The 22,483-nt window shown below is 41.5% G+C and overlaps 1 protein-coding gene across 2 annotated transcripts in view; it reads right to left on the bottom strand.

Moving 5' to 3' along the window:
- Nucleotides 1-22,483, bottom strand: part of LOC140491921 (15-hydroxyprostaglandin dehydrogenase [NAD(+)]-like) — a 37,136-nt gene that overhangs the window by 8,047 nt on the left and 6,606 nt on the right. Inside the window, exons 2-6 of one of the 2 annotated variants that reach the window (XM_072590395.1) lie at nt 22,329-22,480; nt 16,782-16,905; nt 14,579-14,685; nt 11,564-11,660; nt 6,802-6,878 (exon numbers count right to left, since the gene is read on the bottom strand). In XM_072590395.1, coding sequence (XP_072446496.1) covers nt 6,802-6,878; nt 11,564-11,660; nt 14,579-14,685; nt 16,782-16,905; nt 22,329-22,421 — 498 coding nt within the window. In that variant the 5' untranslated portion in view covers nt 22,422-22,480. The remainder of the gene's footprint in view (nt 1-6,801; nt 6,879-11,563; nt 11,661-14,578; nt 14,686-16,781; nt 16,906-22,328; nt 22,481-22,483) is intronic. The other variant, XM_072590396.1, reaches the window with a different exon arrangement.

Here is a 22,483-nt window from a genome sequence, read left to right as displayed (position 1 = left end):
CACCTCAACTACCCTCCCAGGTAGTCCATTCCAATTTCTTGGAAAAAAAAGCTTTTCCTCAAATCCCTGCTAAATTTCCTTTAAAATTATGCGGAATTGTTATTGAACCTTCAACTAAGGGGGTCAGCTGATTTCTCTTCATTATGTACATGCCCATCATAATCTTATGCTCCAATAGGACCCCTCTCAACTTTCTCTGCTCCGAAGAAAATAACCCGAGGTTATTCACCCTTCATAGTGAAATGCACCATCCCAGAAAACATCCTCTTTTGCCCCTCCTTCTAGTGCAAATACATTCACAATATGATAAAGGCAAGCATCTCACAAACATTCTTAACTACCCTATTAACCTGTTCTGCCACCTTCCTCTCAGCTTCCTGGTGTCCTGCCATTCTTTCATTACTCTCTTGTCCCTTCTTTCAAAGTGTATCACCTCACATTTATCAGGATTAAATTCTATCTGTCACTGATCTGCCTTTCAGACTAGTCTGTTTATATCCTCCCATAATCTAACACCATCTTGCTCATTGTCAACCACCCAGTCAATCTTTATGTAATGCACAATTTACTTTTCATACCCCTGTGTGTTCATCTATATTGTTTATACATATCACAAACATTAAAGGATCCAGCAATGGTCTCTGTGATACACCACTGGCCACCAGCCTCAAGTCACACAACAGCTTTCTATCACTACCCTGTGTCTTCTACCACTCAGCCAATTTAGATCCAAATTTCCAAAGTTATCCTGGATCCCATGTGCTTTTACGTCCTTCATCAGTGTCCCTTGCGAAACATTGTCAAAGGTTTTGTTGAAATCCATTTAGACGACATCAACTTCATTACCCTCAACTACACACCTGTTGGCATCTTCAAAAACTTCAATCAAATTTGTTATACAGGACTTCTCTCTGATAAAGCCACACTGACTATCACTGATCAAACCTTGCTTCCTAAAGTAGAGATTAATTAGCTCCTATGGAATTTTCTCTAATAGTTCCCATAACACTGATATCAACTCACTGGTCTATGGTTTCCTGGTTTGTCTCTATGAACGTTTTGAAAAGTGGGACCACATTCGCTGTTCTCTAGTCCTCTGGCACCTTCCCTGTGACCAGAAAGGAAATAAATGTTTGGGTGAGAGCCCCTGAAATTTTCTCCCTCATCTCCCACAGCTCATCTGGACCTGACAATCTGTCCATTTTTAAATCCTCCAAAATCCCCAATACCTCCTCAATCTGTATATCAATCTGCTCAAGAATCTTAGTTTCTCTTCCCCAATTCTGTACTTACATCCTCCTTCTCCAAAATGAAGACAAAAATGAAGTACTCATTTAAAACTCAACCTATGTCCTTTCGCTCCACGGATAGTTTAGCTCCTGGGTCTTTAATGGGCCATATGCTTTCCCTGGTTATCTTCATTCCCTTGATATACTTCCAGAATACCTTGCAATTATTGCTAATTTTCCCTGCCATGCCCTATTTTGCTCTCTTAATTATTTTCTTATGATCCTTCTTGCACATCCTATCCTCCATTAAGGCCTCTGTACATTTGCTCCCTTTGCACTTGTTAAAAGCCTCTCTTTCCTAGGCATGCTAGGTTCTTTGGGCCTGGTGATGCTCCATGTTACCCTAAAGGGAACAAGTTGAATTTGCCCGCCCCCCCGATTCCTTTCTGAACACCCCTCCACTGTTCTGCTGTAGATTTTCCCACAAGTAACTGTTCCCGATCTACATTGGTCAGATCATGACTTATTTTCATGAAACTGCCTTCCCCCAGTCCAAACCTCTTTGAGAAAGGGGCAGATGCCTTCTTCATCTCTTTTGAAAGGTTAGCACAACATTTAAAGTGGTCAGTTACACAAAGATGCTGCTGTTGCACAGCAGGATGGCAGGGAAAGTTCTCAAAGTTTACTTCCTCTTCTCTGAGGAGAATGCCATTGACTGTGAGACAGAAAAAGGGGCAATGTTAAGTGTCAACAGCAAACAGTCAATACCCTCAAGAAACAGCCTGAACAGACATACCCAGAATTGAACAGCTTATGCAACTTATGTTTGACCACTTGGTAGAGGCACTTAAAGTTTGAGGTAGTTTTCTTTGCAGAGTTCAAAATTTCAATATCCTTTCCAATTTGGACTCAAGTTGAGGAACAGATGAAAAAAAGTAGCAATTCTGTCTGACAACTGTAAATGAACACACACAACAGTAAACTCAGGCAAGCTGGGGTCTGGAAACTGTCACACAGCAGAGAGAGGTAAGGGTGAGATAAATACGTGAGACAAACCTTAGAGAAAAGAAAGACCATGCACAGAGAATATTACCATCCCTGACCATTAAAAGGAGAGAATCATGTGGGACACTATCCCATGATGGAACGCTGAAGCACGTAAAGGAAAATTGTTACTTCTGATATTCTACAGAAATGCAAGCTGCAAGGCCAGTGTCCTGGAGGTGGTTTGTGCCTGCTCATGCATGATTGTATGCCAGGAGAGCTGTCGGAGTTTATATTACAGAAGACAGTAACTAGTCACTGCTTTAAACAGTCAAAGAGGGAGGTTGGCATTATCTAAGTCATTGGGTACACACAGACCTCGATATTGGAGTAAATTAAATTCCAGTTTGCTGATAAAATGACTCAAGGCAGCCAATGTAGCCCAATTTGGGTTCCCCACAGCCACTCAGTTCCTGACCGCATTATAGGTTTGGTTTAAATGTGGACCAAAGAGCTGCATTCTTTGGGCAAGGTGAGAACAACTGCCCTTGAGATCAAGGCCACGTTTGACCAATTGTAGTATCAAAGACCCCGACCAAAAATGGAGTCAATGGGAAACAGAAGGGAAACTCTCCACTGGTTGGAGTCATACCTGGAACAAAGGAAGATGGCAGTAGTTGTTGGAGGTTAGTCATCTCAAGCTCCAGGACATCTCTTCAGGGGTTCCTCAGGATAGTGCCATAGGCTGAATCATCTTCAGCTATTTCATTAATGACCTTCCCTCCATTAGACAGTCAAAAATGGGGATGTTCACTAATTATTATTCAATGTTCAACACTGTTTGTGACTCCTCAGATAGTAAAGTAGTCTACATTCAAATGTAGCAAGTCCCAGATAATATCCAAGCCTGGGCTGAAAAATGGCAACTAACATTAGTGTCACACAATAGGCAAAAGTGAGGACTGCAGATGCTGGAAACCAGAGTTTATATCAGATAGGTGCTGGAAAAGCACAGCAGGTCAGGCAGCATCCGAGGAGCAGGAAAATCGGGAATATTCCTGATGAAGGGCTTTTGCCCGAAATGTCAATTTTCCTACTCCTCGGATGCTGCTTGACCTGCTGTGCTTTTCCAGCACTACACTGATATAAACTTAGCACCACACAATGCCAAGCAATGACAATCTCTAATAAGAGACAATCCAACCATTGCCCCTTGACATTCAATGGCATGACACCAATTGAATCCCTTACCAGTAACATCCTCGGGATTACCATTTACCAGAAACTGATCTGAACTAACCATAGAAATAAATAGTGGCACAGTGGGTCAGTGGTTAACACTGCTGCCTCACAGCACCAGGGACCCAGGTTCGAGTCCCACCTTGGGCGACTGTCTGTGTGGAGTTTGCATGTTTTCCCCTTGTCTGCATGGGTTTCCTCCGGCTGCTCTGGTTTCCTCCCACAATCCAAAGACGTGCAAGTCAGGTGAATTGGCCATGCTAAATTGCCCATAGTGTTAGGTGCGTTAGTCAGGGGTAAATATAGGGTAGGGGAATTGGCCCTGGGTGGATTACTCTTCGGAGGGCCAGTGTGGACTTATTGGGTCAAAGGGCCTGCTTCCATTGTGTAGAGAATGTCATCTAAAAAAAGGAGCAATGAGTAACTCACCACCTGACTCCCCAAAGCATGTGCCCTTTCTAGAAGCCACAAGTTAGGAGTGTGATGGAATACTCCATACCTACATGGAAGAGTGCAGCTTATCAACTCTCAAGAAGCTTTACACCATCCAGACAAAGAACCCACTTGACTTTGTACCACATTCAGAAATATCCACTCCCTCCACCACCAGTCAGTGTGTACTATCTACAAGATGCCTTAGACAGCCCTTCCAACCCGGACTGTTTGTTTGTAGAAGGACTAGGGCAGTGGAGAATGGGAACACCATCACCTGCATATTCTCCTTCATTAGATTAGATTAGATTCCCTACAATGTGGAAATAGGCCCTGCGGCCCAACAAGTCCACACCGACCCTCCGAAGAGCAACCCACCCAGACCCATTCCCCTACATTTACCCCTTCACCTAACAGTACAGGCAATTTTGCATGGTCAATTCAACTAACTTGCCCAATTTTGGATTGTGGGAGGAAACCCGAACACCCAGAGGAAACCCATGCAGATACGGGGAGAATGTGCAAACTCCGCACAGACAGTTGCCTGAGGCAGGAATTGAACCCGGGTCCCTGGCACTGTGAGGCAGCAGTGTGCCACCATGCCGCCCAAACCACTCACCATCTTGACTTGGAAATAGATTGCTGTTCCTTCAATCCTGTTAGTCAAAGTCCTGAAATCCCCTCCCTAGTAGCATTACAGTTCTACCTACAGTAGATGGATTATTTTGGAAGGCAGTTCAGCACCACCTTCTCAAGGGCAACTAGGGGTGAACAATGGATGCTGGCCAAGCTAGTGACTCCCACAGTTCATGATTGAATAAAAAATATTGAAGGAACCTGACTGGCTTATTCCTGATACTGAACTATATAAAAACAAATATAGAATTGGCAATATCACCTCCCTTTTTAAGTTGATACTTTTCTGTCACCAATGGTGGAGTGTGAGAAGGAAAGAAATAAGTTTACCCTTCCTAATTCCATTGTAATAGGGGGACATTCATCATTATGGAAGATTATTCAAAGAGAATAGAAGTTAACTGTCCACATAATATCACAACAAAGACAGCAATACAATCACTGAAGATAATCTACTTCATAATGGCAGTCAGGACATTGCCATGCTCCAGACATTAATGTGTAGTTTGCAAGTGAGCAGTTTAAGAGATTTGCACGTGGGTTTGACTTCATTTATGTTACTTGTTCACCTCTGAAGCAAGCAGAGAAGCTAAATGAAGAAGGTGAACAGTAAAAGCATTACTAAAGAAAAATGAAGATATAAATTTTGCATTAATAGGTTTATGATCCATTCAGTAACAGAATAGATTATTACTGTCAGAGTCACTGATGAGCAGGAGACAGAGAATACAACTTCTATCTCTGCTTCAGAACTGACAATTGAAGATTATTTTGAAAGACCTTGGAGTACAGGTTCATAGTTTCTTGGAAGTGGAGTTGCAGGTAGATAGGATAGTGAAGAAGGTATTTGGTATGCTTTCTTTTATTGGTCAGAGTATTGAGTACAGGACATTGGTTAGGCCACTTTTGGAATATTGCATGCAATTCTGGTCTCCTTCCTATTGGAAAGATGTTGTGAAACTTGAAAGGGTTCAGAAAAAATTTACAAGGATGTTGTCCTGGGTTGGGGGATTTAAGCTAAAGGGAAAGGCCAAATAGGGTGGGGCTGTTTTCCCTGGAGTGTCAGAGGCTGATGGGACCTTATACAGGCTTATAAAATCATGAGGAGTATGGATAGGAAAAATAGACAAGGTCTTTTCCCTGGGGTGGGAGAGTCCAGAACTAGAGAGTATAGGTTTAGGGTGAGAAGGGAAAGATATAAAAGGGACCTAAGGGGCAACGTTTTCATGCAGAGGGTGATTTATGTATGGAATGAGCTGCCAGAGGAAGTGGTGAAAGCTGGTAAATTGCATCAATTAAAAGATATCTGGATGGGTGTATGAATAAGGAAGGGTTTAGAGGGATATGGGCCAAGTGCTGGGACTAGATTGTGTTGGGATATCTGGTTGGCATTGGCGAGTTGGACCAAAGTGTCTGTTTCTGTGCTCTACCTCTCTATGACTATGACCAAAACAGATTCAAGCAGTGCAAAGAGAAGCAAATGGACAACCCAGCACAAAATCTCAATAAAAGATACAGACCCCAGGATTTACCAGAGCTGCAGTCCAGGGAAAGAGAGTATGGGTATGAGACAGAGGATAGGGATGTTTGAAACAGATCATGGAATTATAATGAAAAGTTGTAATATATTGTTATAAACTTTTAATGAAATTAATTGAAAGTTGGCACAATTTCTCAAAAGAAGAGAACTGTGTCACCATCCAGGAGAGGAACTGTCACAATAATGAAAGAGTGCAGAATGTGATCAAAATCAGACCAAGAAGGTTGGTCAGTGCATCATCTTGTTAAGTCTGAGATTTTGGGAAAGATAGTGGGGATATGTTTAAAATATGAATAATAAGGGAGCTCGGGGGAGATGCAGAGTAATGGAGTTAACATTAAATGGACACGTAATGATGATGTCAGAATCACATGATTAAACAGGCAGCACTGGAAGAGAGCAGAAGTACTAAACTGGTGAAAAGAGGATATGTGTCTAGATTACGCTATAAATATAGAGTTCTTGCAAAATGTTTCATTCAGTCCAGTAGCATTGCTTCAGGAGACTAAACAGAATTCGATCCAAAACACAAAATCAAACAATCTATCAGAGATCTAGTTTTTTTGCACTTAACTTATTGCAGACCCAGTAAGTCAGACCCTGAATCTATCAGCGATCCAGCGAATTAGTGACCCAGTAAACTCAGTTTTGCATCCATTGAAAATCCAGCGAGATGGGCTATGAATCTTTTACAGAATGTGAGGGAGATGAGATGATTGAGCAAGTTCAGCATACACTTACAGCCACTGCCCTGGAGAATCCCACCACTCCATGCTTCGAAGCTGAATAGACTGGTCCAAAAATTATTGGATTGATTCCTGTTGAAGGTTGATAAAAAAAAGACAAAGAATGTGTTGAATTACTAGTCTACATGAAAAGGTAAAGGATTTTATTACCCTCGGTAAACCTGATCAAGGATTGAGATCCATAAAACTGGAGATTTGACCTTGTGGGGTATAAAATCTTTGAGGAGAAAGTGAGGACTGCAGATGCTGGAAATCAGAGCTGAAAATGTGTTGCTGGAAAAGCGCAGCAGGTCAGGCAGCATCCAAGGAACAAGAGAATCAACGTTTCGGGCATAAGCCCTTCTTCAGGAATCCTGAAGAAGGGCTTATGCCCGAAACGTCGATTCTCCTGTTCCTTGGATGCTGCCTGACCTGCTGCGCTTTTCCAGCAACACATTTTCAGCTTGTGAGGTATAGGTGGTCTCCTTCCTATTGGAAAGATGTTGTGAAACTTGAAAGGATTCAGAAAAGATTTACAAGGATGTTGCCAGGGTTGGAGGATTTGAGCTATTGGGAGAGGCTGAACAGGCTGGGGCTATTTTCCCTGGAGCGTCGGAGGCTGAGGGGTGACCTCATAGAGGTTTTCAAAATTATGAGGGGCATGGATAGGGTAAATCGGCAAAGTATTTTCCCTGGAGTTGGGGAGTCCAGAACTAGAGGGCATAGGTTGAAGGTGAGAGGGGAAAGATATAAAAGAGGCCTATGGGGCAACGTTTTCACACAGAGGATCATACATATATGGAATGAGCTGCCAGAGGAAGTGATGGAGGCTGGTACAATTGCAACATTTAAGAGGCATTTGGATGGGTATATGAATAGGAAGGGTTTGGAGGGATATGGACCAGGTGCTGGCAGGTGGGACTAGATTGGTTTGGGATATCTGGTCGGCATGCACAGGTTGGACCGAAGGGTCTGTTTCCATGATGTACATCTCTATGACTCTATGAACTGTGCCATCCCAGGTGACAATGAATTCCAAACGAGGAATGTGATGGAGACTGAAATTATCAAGACCCGTAATTCCAGGCACTACATGGATTCGAAGGAATCAAATACTACCACCCTGTGTCAGATACAGACTACCAATCAACAACCCACAAGCTAGGGAAACAGTCCGACAAAATAGTCTCTGGACGATCCAGGATATGATTATGGACGCACACAACAATCTGCACAGGTACAAACAAGAAACTGCGTGCCAAAAATCATTAATTTCAAAACAACTAATCAGAATTGCACCATGAGAATTGAATAGGCCATCACCATAGGACAGTACAGGACCACATACAGAAAGAGAATAGCACTACAAGACAACATGACTAAGCTAACCAACAGCAGAGAAGACAACATGACAGACAGCTGGGTAGGAAACCTCTTCAACTGACAGCCTACAGACACAGAAAAAGATGTAATAGCTAAGAGACTCAACTACAACCACAGGGACACAAAAATAATAGACTTCTCAGCTGCACCAGAATGTACGCTCAGAACTAATGGACTAATTGAAGAGACTTAGCAAATAGTCAGACAAACCATTGCACCCTTTCTAACAAAGAAAAGACAAATGAACAACCTCAACGCCAAAGAGAGAGAAGCCCTAAAGATGACAAGAACACAGCACCAGTGGACAAGGGGAGAATGCTGGTTATCAAAGACAAGACTGAATATATTCAGAAACTACTTGCAGATACTGACACCTGCCTGTAGAGGGAGTGTAACCCCACACCATAGCTAACCAATAGAATAAACAACACACTACAAAATCTACAAAAAAATGGACTACTAACCAGGATTGACCTACAAAGGATGAAACTGGAAAGCAACTACACCCCAAGAGTTTACAGTTTACCCAAAGTACACAAACCAGACATACCACTTAGACCCACAGTGGCACTCACTGGAATGCCATCGCATAAATTGGCAAAAATACTTCAACAAAAACTAAAACATCTTATCAGCAGATCCAAACACTGCATACAATCATCACAGGAATTCCTAGACAACATCAAGAACATAAACATAGACAAGGATGAAGCAATGGTCTCATTTGATGTAACAACACTGTTCACTTCAACTGACAAAACTCGAGCCAGAGAGACAATGGCCAACCTCCTGGACAAACAGAACAGACGACATGACAGGGAACTTATCAACAAGGACTGCATACTCAAGCTACTAAAACTGTACTTGACGATGTACTTCACATTCAACAACCAAATATATGAATCAATGGAACACCTATGGGCTCACCCATATCTGGGCTCATAGCAGAAACAGTGACGCAAAAATTGGAACAAACAGCCCTCCCATAAATCCACCCCAAATTCTACATCAGATATGTGCACGGCACTTTTGTTATCATTACCAGAACAGAAATCGAGAACAGAACACACACCAGACTATCAACGCCATACTCACATGGATCAGATTTACTGGAGAGGAGGAAACCAACAATCAACTTCCATTCCTGGATGTGATGGTAAAAAGACCACAAAAGTGTACAGGAAAGCCACACACACCAACCAGGTCCTGAAATACACAAGCAACCATCTGAACACACACAAGAGAAGCTGCATTAGGACCCTGTTCAAAAGGGCTACATCACACTGTAGCACTCCCAACCTATGAAGGGAAAAAGAAGAACACCTCTACAGAGTCTTCACCAAGAACGGATATCCCCGCAACTTCATCCGCAGATGCCCAACAGACAATCATCACGATGAGGACATGCCATGACCTAACTCGCTAGCTACACTACTTTACATAAAAAAAGCCTCAGAACTGACAGTCAGACTGCTCGACCACTTAGGTCCATATCAGCCCATACACCGCCAGCCATGCTCAGACAAGAACTTACTAAGACAAAAGACCCTAGACCCATCATGTACAAGACAAGCATAATTTACAAGATTCCAAGCAAAGACCGCACAAAACACTATATAGGACAAACAGGCAGACAACTAGCAATCTGCATCCACGAACACAAACTAATCAATAAACGCCACTATCAGCTGTCCCTAGTAGCCACACAAAAAGATGACAATGACCACAGATTCGACTGAGACAACACAATGATCATAGGGCAAGCTAAACAAGAGACAGTCAGAGAGTTTCTGGAAGTATGACACTAATCCATGGACTCCATCAACAAGCACATCGTCCCAATATACTGGCCACTACAACAAACAACTGCAAACAACTACTGAAAGCAGCATGAACAGAACAAAACAAATTCCAGAAGACAGTACAGCAGTGCTTCACTGTAGGCTCCAAGGCACTGAAGATGTCACCTAGACAGGAGACAAAATATCTGTAAATCAATTTCCCAGCTCAGCGAACGTACCTACAAAAATGATTCCAGGGCAGGGAAATGCTCCAAACATCAATGGGGGAGAGGGTGAATAACGTCCCTGACTTAAAATTCAGTTTACCACCACTGTGATCAACTTGCTCAATTCCAAACTGTGTCCAGGCACAGAGTTCAAATGTCAATCAGAGGTGTTGGGCTGCAGATATCTGCTGTTTTCTGTCCCTTTTAATGCCATTGTAAGTTGGGTTTTCTGCAGATAGTGTGGCTCCAGGTAGTGTGGAATTACACTGGCTGAAGGAGCGAAATTGGCAGGAAGATCAATGAAGGGATGTAACATTATTTTGGGTACAGATTGGATTACCTGCTGTCAAAAGGCCACCAACTATTGGTACCTGATATCTCCCACATTCCCAGCATGGGTGAGTACAAATTGCTTTGCTTGCTGGTTTATGTGAAAGTGAGTGTTTAAAAGTCCATTTCTCAAAAATACCACAGAATCACTGACCGTCACTGACTGTCACAATACCATGGTATCTTGAACAACAGAAGATGACCAGTTGGTCCATTGTGCTTACGCTGTTTTTTCTAATGAGCCCTCCAATTTGTCAGAGGCCCTTGCTCTTTACCTGTAGCCCTATAACTGGTTCCAAACAACTAGTTACCCAATCTGTGTACATTGGTTTTACATCAGAAAAATGAAATTTGAACCATTTCTTATAAGCACATCTACTGATGTGTAGCCTAAAACTGGTACAGTCAGTGATCATACCCCAGGTAGATATGCAGGAAGTCTATCCCAGATACTCAGAGAACCTGGATTTGCAAGTGGTGACGATACCTGTGTACACAGTCAGCTGAGTCTACAACCAGGTACATGGTCAGCATGTCTACTCCAGATATACAGTCAGTGGGTATACACAGAGTATACGTTTATGAGTTATCTCTGGGTATACATTCAGTGGCTTTACCACAGATACACATTGAGTGAGTGTAACCTTGCAGAATCAGAGCATTCAGAGTTTACCTCAGATACACAGTTAGTGAGTATAGCCCAGCAGATAGTCAGGGTTTCTATCCCTGACTAAATCCCCAGGTACAGAGTCAGTTTGTCTACCCAAAGAACGCATTCAGTGAGTATACATCAGATATACAGTTAATGAGTATACTCGAGATACACTAACAGTGCTTATGCCACAGGTGCACAGGATTTATCTATGTAAAGACTCTCCTTTTTGTGTCTGTACCTTTTATTTTTGCTTATACAAAATTACGTCTCCCAGTGTAGTGTGTACTCTGCACCTGCCAGTTCTCTACTTGGGTGTGCAAATGATTTGTTTGATTTATTTGAATATATATGAATACATAATTTCTCAGCCAATTTTAACTATTTACATGAAATGTTTCAGACCTGCCATGGAGGAAACATTGATTATTACTCCTCCTGCACCTCCAGTCTTTTTATTCATGCAGTCTAGTCCAAGGTAGGTTCCTCTGATCACACTGACCTGCAATAGAAGTGACATGTGATTATATACAGGCAACTGAACATAGAAAATAGGACCTGGAGTAGGCCAGTCAGCCCTTCAAGCCTGATTGTCCAACTAAATAGCTTGTAGCCTCTCTTCCCGCATATCTTTTGATCACTTTAGCCCCAAGTGCTATATCCAACTACATCCTGAAATTATTCAAAGTTTTGGCCTCAAATGCTTTGCATGGTAGCAAATTCCATAGATTCAGCACTCTCTAGTTGAAGAGATTTTTTCTCACCTCAGTCCAAAATGGCCCACACCATATCCTTAGACTGTGATCCTAGTAATGGGATTCCCTACCTTCAGGAATATCTTTCCCACAATCTACCTTGTCTAACCTGTTGGAATATTATATGTTTCTATGTGATCATAGTTGGAGTTCATTCATCTGAACTCCAACTAATATAATCCTAACCAATTCAACCTTTCCTCATCCATCAGTCCTACCAAACCCTGGAATCAGTCTAGTGGGTGGCACGGTGGCAGTGGGCGGCACAGTGGTTAGCACTGCTGCCTCACAGCGCCAGAGACCCGGGTTCAATTCCTGCCTCAGGCAACTGACTGTGTGGAGTTTGCACATTCTCCACGTGTCTGTGTGGGTTTCCTCCGGGTGCTCCGGTTTCCTCCCACAGTCCAAAAACGTGCAGGTCAGGTGAATTGGCCATGCTAAATTGCCCGTAGTGTTAGGTGAAGGGGTAACATGTAGGGGAATGGGTCTGGGTGGGTTGCACTTCGGCGGGTCGGTGTGGACTTGTTGGGCCGAAGGGCCTGTTTCCACACTGTAAGTAATCTAATCTAAAAAAAAACTAAAATCTAAACCTTTGCTGTGTCTCCTCAGATAAGCAGACCAAAACTACACACAATACTCCAGGTATAATTTCACCAAAGTCTACTGACCTTAGTGAAATTATACCTGGAGTATTGTGTGCAGCATGACATCCTTGTTCTTGTATTCAAATCCTCTTGCTATGAAGACTATCATACCATTTACCTTCTTCACCTCCCACTGTACCTGCACGCTTATTTTCAATGACTGGTGTACAAAAACACCCAGGTGTCATTGCACATTTCTTTCCATTAATTAATCACTATTCAGAAAGTTATCAACCTTCCTGTTGTTGTTACTAAAGTCGATAGCCTCCCAACCACATTGTGTGCTGTATCTTGCGTTTTCCCATTGTCCAAATCACACTGAAGAATCCTTCTCACTGCTTACCCTCCCACCCAACTTCCAGTCATCTGAAAATTTGAAGATATTACATTTAGTTATCTCATTTAAATTATTAGTATAAATTGTGTATAGCTACGGCCTTGCACTGATCCCTGAGGTACCCACTAGTTACTGGCTGCCACTTTGAAAAAGACCTGTTTATTCCTACTCTTTGTTTCCTGCCTGCCAATTAGTTCTCTATTCTTGCCAGCACACTATCACAACCCCAAGCACTTTAAATTTGTATATTAATCTATTATGTGGGATTTTGTCTAAAGCTTTTTTAAAGTCCGAATAAACCTCTTCCACTGACTCTCCCCATCAACTATACTAGTTATATCCTTGAAGAATTCCAGTAGATTTGTCAAGCATGACTTCTCTTTTGTAAATTAATGCTGATTCTGTCTGATCCTGCTACTGCTTGCCAAGTGCTCTGCTACTGAATCTTTTTAAAATGGACTCTAGCATTTCCCTCAATACTGACATCAGGGTGACTGGTCTATAATTCCTGGTTTTCTATCTACCTTTTTCTTTTAAATAGAAGGGTTACTTTAGCAACCTTTCAATCTGTAGGAACTGTGTCAGAAACTATAGAATCTTAAAAGATGACCACCAATGCATCCAATATTTGCAGGGTCACTTTCTTAAGAACTCTGGGATATAGATTATCAAGTACTGGGGATTTATTAACCTTCAATCCCATCAATTTCCTACTAACTTCCTTCACCATTTCCTACTAATACTGATCACTTTCATTTCCTCTCTATCATGTTCCCCAACATTTCTGATATATTATTTTATTCTTTGTGAATACAGAATCAATGTACGTGTTTAGTTGGTCAGCTATTTCTTTAATCCCCATTGTAATTTCCCCTGTTTCTGACTAAGGGGCCTACATTTGCCTTCACCAATCCTCTGCTCTTCACATATCTATAGAAATTTTTACAGTCAGTTTTTATGTTCCCTGCAAGCTTATTCTCACACAGTATTTTCTCTTTCTTAATCAATCCCTCTGTCCTCCTTTGCTAAATTCTAAACTGCTCCTACTCCTCAGACCTGAGGAATTCTTGCCAATTTCAGTGCCTCTTCCTTGGAAGTAATATTATTAATAATTTCCCTTGTTTGCCATCGTGTAGCCATCTTTCCCGTTTTACTTCTACACCAGACCGAAATGAACAATCATTGCAGTTCATCCATGTAATCTTTGTATATTAGACAATACTTCTCCACCATCATCCCTTTAAATTGTGTTCCCCGATCTATCATAGCTAATTTGCATCTCATAGTGTTGTAGGTTCCTCTCTTCAGGATCTAGATGAGAGTGATGCTGGAAAAGCACAGCAGGTCAGGCAGCATCTGAGGAGCAGAAAAATCGATGTTTCGGGCAAAAGCCCTTCATCAGGATTCCTGATGAAGGGGTTTTTCCAGAAATATCGATTTTCCTGCTCCTTGGATGCTGCCTGACCTGTTGTGCTTTTCCAGCACCACTCTAATCAAGACTCTGATCTCCAGCATCTGCAGTCCTCACTTTTGCCACCTCTTTTCATGACCCTTGTCTAAGAATCACCTAGATCGTTCTCCATGGTGATGAAGAATGTTATCATATTGTGTTGCTCATTCCCATGGGGCCTCACACAACTTGATTGCCCAGTATTGTAGGTACCTACAGTGAACTCATACTTACCAAGTTTAAATCTAAACACCTCTGCCAGTTTGTTTCATCAGCTATTCCAGCATTGTTGCAAACAATATCCAACCGTAGAAAGTTTTCAATAGTTTTCTTGAATGCATCTGCAAGAGAAGTGTTATATAAGGGGCTAGGGCTGTGTGATATGCTCAGGAGACAAAGTATACATTGTCACAACACGCATTGTAATTTCACACGATCTTGTCCTCTCTTACAGACTTGTGGTAACATGAAACCACAGTAAGATATTCCTTAATAAAGTGAATGCTTTCCTTAACTCGGCAGTCTCTGTAAATATTCATAGGTACCCTGAGCTGCTGCATCACTGCCTCGTTTATGAATTGCACCGTCTCAGATCGTAAGACTCTACAACGGATAGTGAGGACAGCTGAGAAGATCATTGGGGTCTCTCTTCCCTCCATTCCAGACATTTACAACACACGCTGCATCCAAAAGCTAAGAACATTGTGGAAGACACCACACACTCCTCACTCAAACCCTTCTCCCTCCTGCCATCTGACAGAAGATACCGGAGCATTCGGTCTCTCACGGCCAGACTGTGCAACAGTTTCATCCCCCAATACATCAGCTTCATAACACTGTATGACCAGACTCTTTCCCATCTGAAATTCTTTGCATGACTTTGAATTGCTGCTAGAAAAATGTCTATTATTTATCACTCTTCTATTTCACTGTAACTTGCATTGTAGTTTTCACTTATGCTCTGTATGCCGTGTACAATTGTATAGTTTGTGCTGTCCATGTAGCACCCTCGATCGTGGAGGAATGCTGTTTCATTTTTACTGTATCAGTTGCATTTGGTAGAAATGACAAATAAATGCTACTCATACTCAATGAGACATATTAATTAAGAAGATGTGTTTTCTTGTGAACACCACCACCAGGTGGAATAATAAGCGCATGCAGCAACACAGCACTACAGTGTGTGGCATCACGATACTGCAGTGGAACAGCAGCAAAAGCTGCCTGTCACAAAAATGGGATTGCCAATATAATCACACTGTGATTGTACCTGTTACTGAAGAGTGCAAGAGTAAGCTTGCAGAGAACATAAAAACTAATTGTCAAAGTTTCTATAGGTATGTGAAGAGGAAAGGTTTGGTGAAGTCAAATGTTGGTCTCTTACAGTCAGAATCAGGGGAAGTTAGTTCTGAGGAAGTCACTCAACTGGAAATGTTAACTCTGATTTCTCTCCACAGATATTGTCAGACCTGCTGAGCTTTTCCAGCAATTTCTATTTTTGTCTCTGATCTACAACATCTGCAGCTCTTTTGGGTTTTCTTTTAAAGGGGAAATTACATTGGGAGTAAAGAAATGGCTGACCAACAAAATACATGCTTTGATTCTGTGTTCACAAAGGAGGAAATGACATTCTGGAAATTGCTAATTGAGGCTTTCTTTCTTTCGGAATAGTCACTTTTTCCCCTCGGCCTCATGCCAGACTGAACTGATGTGATGAGGTGAGTCAGCACAGGGAAGCATTTGTCTCTTTTAAAACTACTTCCTGTGAAATAAAGGGCAGGCTGGTCTGCGCTAATGCTGATGTCAACAGTCACTGAATGTGGTGATGTCAGCAGCATGCATGCAGGTGAATTCTGAAGCCTGCCATAGCCAGCTGACATTACTGCCCCATCTGAGCATGCTCCAACAGCCAATTTTGTCATTTGGTGTAGTTACTCTTTTAAAAAAAAGACAACTTTATATCTACGAGACCAGGCTGTTCAACAATCATCTCCCTAAGGTATGCACCTTTGGGTCTGCAGCCTTGTTGGGTACTGTGGGATGGAAGGAAGAATTCCAGGTTTGGGGAAGGCAAGACAAACTTGACATGAAGGGTGACTGCTGTGTTCTGCAAGGTTTAGGAATATCAAAACAGCTTGGGCAATACTCCTGGTAAATAGCATAATCTGAACTCAATCAACATACTAAAAGGACTCCGCAGATTCACGTGAACAGTGCTTCTGTACGCTGACAAGAACAAATTATAATTCTAAGTAGGAAGAATGGTTCTTGGCAGGTTGGAAAGATCTATCATAATTTGAACTGCACTTACTCCTTTCACCTTCTATTGGATGGGCAGTGTATGAGTGAGTTTGTCAATGCTTTGCTGATGTATCTGCCAGTGGGACCCTGTAGATTTCAGGGTACAATCCAGTTTAATGATGAAACCTGCCCACACCTTTCAATTGGTTGCCAGATGTCACATCACAAGTAATGAACATCGTTTGCTGAGCTCCATAGACTTCATCGAACGTAGTCTTCGTTTTAAGGCCAACTGCAGTGCTAATATCTAAAAGGCTGACCTGAAAGAGGCAATCAAAGTCCTGTTAGCTTTAGAGTGGAAGACAGAATTTATCCAGAGTTACGGGGTTAGTCAATAGTTAATTAATGGTGTTCCAGAGTCAGTTAACAATTAGTAAATGGTGCTATAGGGTTAGTTAATGTTTAGTCAATGTATGATGGGATTAGCTACTTAGAGGTACATTGGGTGCCTATACAGGTACAACATAGAAATACGGATTTTGACCTTATTGGTCGATGTTGGGTTCACCATTTTAATGTCATCTCAATCTAGCTCTCCTTCCATTTCTTTCTTTCTCATGTGCTAATCAGCTTCCCCTTAAACATGTTAATGCTCTTAACTACTCCTTATGGTTGCAAGTCTTACATTTCTCTGCTCTAGATAGTTTTTGGATTTATTAATGACTATCATCATTTTATTTTAATTTTTGTCTCCTCCAAAACAAGGCTTTGTAAAGCTACCCTGGAAATCAAAGGATATGGGGAATGAGCAACAATGTGAAACTGAGGCACGGTGGCACAGTGGTTAGCACTACTGCCTCACAGCGCCTGAGACCTGGATTCAATTCCCACCTCAGGCGACTGACTGTGTGGAGTTTGCACGTTGTCTGCGTGGGTTTCCTCCGGGTGCTCCGGTTTCCTCCCACAGTCTAAAGATGTGCAGGTCAGGTGAATTGGCCATGCTAAATTGCCCGTAGTGTTAGGTAAGGGGTAAATGTAGGGGTATGGGTGGGTTGCGCTTTGGCAGGTCGATGTGGACTTGTTGGGCCGAAGGGCCTGTTTCCACACTGTAATCTAATCTAACCTAATCATGCAAGATCAGACAGAATTACAGAGGAGTCTCAAGAGGTCATTTTGGCCATATAACCTACTCCTCCTCCTACATGGTATGATGTTATGAATATTTGCATAATCTTAAAGACCTTTACCAGGGATCCATCAAACTTGAGAAAAAAAAAACTCCAACTAGTTCAGCCTGTTCTGATTGTGAAAATTCTCTATTTTGGTATCATTTTTGTGAATTAGATTTCCATTTCCAGTGCTTCTACATCCTCGATATAGTTGCGATCTGTTATGATCTCACCTGATGTCATTACTGGAAAAGACAGACTTCAGACATTCATCTTGCTAAATGGATCGTATTTTATTGTTTTCTTTTACTATAATGAGATGGTCTTTTATTGAAACAAAAACAGATTGAGCTAATGCTCAGTTCAATTTTAACAATAAAGTGAAAGTTCATTATCCAAAAAAAGAATAAATCAAACTATTTACATGTAACACAAATTCAAAATTTCTGAACCACGTGGAAAAATGCAAACTAATTAATCCTACAGCATACCTTTACTGTACTCAAAGCAGAATGAATTCCCTTCTCTATCACATCTGTATGGCTTATTTTAATGTTGGGTTTCAATGCCCAGTCTCAAGAATCTAATAGCATTTTCCTTGAGTCTTTATACAAATGAGCTTATACTTTCTCAACTTCAAATAACCCTTTCGGGGTTTTAACCCTACACTTCTGTTTTGGATCTTTCAAACTAAACTCTTTTCACTTCAGTGGCCTGTTTCTTGAAAGTTTTAAACAATCTGCCTCCTTCAGGAGCAATAGTGTTACACATCCAGCATTAGCAAAGCCTTTTGTAAATCTGTACTGAAAAAACAATTATTTATGGGTATTTCCCCCCCAAGCCAAAAAAAATTGGAACATTCAAACTGAAGCCTCATGCTCAACTAAAATTAAACAAAGAACTATAGATGTTGGAAACCTGAAACAAAAACAGAAATTGCTGGAGTATCTCAGCAGGTCTGACAGCATACATGGAGAGAAAGCAGAATTAACATTTCAGGTCCAGTGATGCTCCTTCAGAATTGATAGTTGCTAGGAAAAGGTGGTATACATTCTAAAGAAGGTGTGGATGAGGAGGTGGGTGTAAAGGAGTAAGCAATCAGTGGAGATGGAGCTCAGAGGGAGAAAAAGGCAGTTGTGAAATATAGGGAATGAGAAAAGTTGAAGTTGGGTACCACAAGTAGTGACAATGGGTTGGCTGTGCTGAAAGCAACCATGTGATGACAGAACCTGGAGTGTGGGGATGTGGAAAGGACATGGAGGAAGGTGCTCAGGTCCTAAAATTGTTGAACTCAATATTTAGTCTTGAAGACTGCAAGGTCCTCAAGTGGTCTGATTTTCTATTTGAGAACCACATGTGATAGAGAAGGGAATTCTTTCTGCTTTGAGTACTGTGGGAATTAATGAGTTTGCATTTTTCCACGTTTCAAAAATTTGTGTTACATATAAATAGTCTGATTTATTCTGTTTTATTATCTTTTATATAAAATAAGCTTCTATTTTATTGTTAATACCAAATCTGCTACGTTAGCTTAGTGTCTTTGTGTTTCAGTGAAAGAAATATGCTTTTTCAGCATATATATTACTTTTTCTGAGTGACTGTCATTCCTGAAGAAGTGTCACTGGACCACAAGTGTTAACTCTGCTTTCTTTTCACAGATGCTGCCTGACCTGTTGAATTTCTCCAGAAATTTCTGTTTTTATTCCTAATACACAAATGTTTATTCAGTTCGCTTGTAAATCTCACCTAATTCAAACAAAACCCACTGCCCTTCAGGAAGTCTGTCTCTTGTACTGTGCTTGAAAACAAGAGCACAATGGCTACAGACGTACTTACAAATTAATTATTAAACCCCTTCATAGATACAGACCAAGCTCACAAGCTGCTAGATCATAATCCAAACTCAAAAATAAATGGCATTGAAATACTCCTAAATCACTCACCTTACATCATAGATCTAACTATAGATCTATGCAAGTTTAACGTAACTTTTCTGTTTTTCCTTCCAGAAATGAATCCAGTGTTTTATTTGCTTCTACATAGCCTTATTAATTTGTGTCACTGTTGTTAGTAGTTTGTGTACAGTACCCTTAGATCCCTTTGCTCCTCAACTGCCAGACAGTTTAATGGCCAATCAGTAGCATTACAAAGCTTAAAAATGGAAATTAACGTGCTTTGGGATGACTCTATCTTCTTGTGTAATGGTATTAGTTTGTGTTGGAGTAGGGGCGTTGTGCTGGGTTATGTCACATGTTAAAATACACATCATTTTGGGGAGGTTCAGCTTCCTGTGCCAGGGTTGGGATCTTCAGATTGTCGGACAGACCCTGATAAGACTTCCCTTGCGGTACAGACTTTAAAAGAGGCTAAGCCAATATCACGACCAAAGTAAAATACTGTGGATGCTAGAAACCTGAAAGAAATGCACAGAATGCTGGAGAAACTCAGCAGGTCTGGCAACATCTGTGGAGAGTTCCAAAGAAGTACTCAGAAGGGTATTTTGTTTCGCTCGAGAGTGTGGTGCTGGAAAAGCAAAACAGGTCAGGCACCATCCGAGGAGGAGGAGAGTCAAGTTTCGAGCAAAAGCCCTTCATCACGAATGTGGGACTGGCCTCATTGCTGATGAAGGGCTTTTGCCCGAAACATCGACTCTCCTAATCCCGGATGTTGCTGGATCTGCTGTGCCTTTCCAGCACCACACTCTCAGCTCTAATTTCCAGCATCTGCAGTCCTCATGCCTATTTTGTTTCTCTGTCCACGGATGCTGTCAGATCTGCTGAGTTTCTCCAGCATTCCTTATATTTGTTTTCGAACCAATGTGTATTGAGTAAGATTGTTGAGATATTTAACATGTCAATGATTTTAATATTTTAGGGGAAAGGATCACAAGGACAGAAAATCTACTGTCTTTAACTGGTCTGAGCTATATGTGACTCCAGACCTACAGCAATATGGTTGACTCTTAACTTATCCTGAAATGATAGAGAAAGTCACTTTGTTTGACCAAATTGTTAATATAAGGAATAAGAAGAATAAAATGGGCCATCTGGGTATCAACCTAGCTCATGTAGGTGGAGGGACGGATAGAGTTGAGGAAACAGGGAGTCTGTAGGAGGACTTGGACAAGCTCGGAGAGTGGGCAAAGAAGTGGCAGATGGAAGACAATGTACTAAATGTATGAGGTGATGCACTACAGTAGGAAGAATAGACTATTTTCTATATGGGGAAAGGCTTTGGAAATCTGAAGCATAAGGGGACTTAGGAGTCCTAATTTAGGATTCTCTTATGGTTAACATGTAGGTTCAGCTGGCAGTTAGGAAGGAAAATTCAATATTAGCATTCATTTCAAGATGGCACTATACAAGAGCACAGATCTACTGCTGAGGCTGTATAGTCCTGTGGTCAGACAGTATTTAGAATATTGTGAGCAGCTTTGGGCATCATATCTAAGGATGGATGTGCTGGTATTGCAAAAGAACCAGAGGAGCTTCACAAGATTGATCCCAGAGTGAATGGCTTGTCTTATGAGGAGCAATTGCGGTCTGTACTCGATAGAGTTTAGAAGGATGAGGGGGTGAATCTCACTGAGAGACCGAGATGGAGAGGACATGGAGAAGATGTTTCCACGAGCAGGAGAGACTAGCACAGTGAAAGAACAACTCTTTCGAACTGAGATGAAGAGGAATTTCTTCAACTAGAGGATGGTGACTTGATGAGCTGAATGGCCTAATTCTGCTCCTATTTCTTATGGTCTTGGAACCAATCTTGCTGAGACTGCAAAATTCTCCTAACTAGGATGTATGGACCTGTGTTAAAATTAAGAGAACTTTCCCATGGACTAGTCAAGCATTAGCCTGATATCAGCACTTTATTTCCCAAACTGTCAACCTCTAATATAAAGCAACACAAGGTGCAAGGGAACACCACTACCCGTCAACTCAGAACTACACACTATCCAAACAGGGAACCACAGTATTGCTCCTTTGTTGACTCCCTTCTTAACAATACTCTGGGTGTACTTACATCGGATGAACTGAAAGGATTAAAGAAGGACACTCAGCAACATTTTTTGATGTAAATTAAGAAAGAACAATAAAAACTGATTTCCCAGCAATGCCCATATCACACAAATTAGCATATTGAAAAAATATGTTTCTATGTTTAGAGTTGGAGAGATTCTAAAAGAATAACCTCTGAATGGGACAGCCTTGGTCTCTGAGTGAAGGCGTTACCTCAGGGTATCTTTACCTCTGGTATCTTAGTCCCCACCATCCAGCTCATGCAAGACTGAGGTACTGTGAGGGGACATGGATAGCAAATGCAACACCTTCAGATGAAGGGGACAGGAAACTGGGCAAAGGAGTTAGTCATATTCTTCCATATTAACTTCTGGGTCAAATGTCATAAAGCAAACTGTGCAGGAGTTGTGGTTACTCAATGCAAACTGCAGAGAAAAGTCTCACCAATGCACAACAGTTACACACAGGTTGTCATGCACAGGCTATCACTTCAGTTACACATCTTATTTATTCCATTGGACTTTTTAATAAAAAGACAATAAATCATCAGGTTACCTTGGCACCATTTTTCAGCAGTATTTCAGCAAAAGCTTTGCCAAGTCCTTGAGCTGCTCCAGTTATTAAGGCAACTTTTCCCACCAGTGACATTGCAGAGTTGAGGGTATTCAATTCAACGTAACAGTTCTTGTCCTCTTATCAAGACCAATCTA

This window comes from Chiloscyllium punctatum, chromosome 20, assembly GCF_047496795.1.
Source record: "Chiloscyllium punctatum isolate Juve2018m chromosome 20, sChiPun1.3, whole genome shotgun sequence".
Taxonomy (NCBI): Eukaryota; Metazoa; Chordata; class Chondrichthyes; order Orectolobiformes; family Hemiscylliidae; genus Chiloscyllium; species Chiloscyllium punctatum.
Note: the sequence above shows the minus strand (reverse complement) of the source record. Positions and strands in the feature narration are given on the sequence as shown.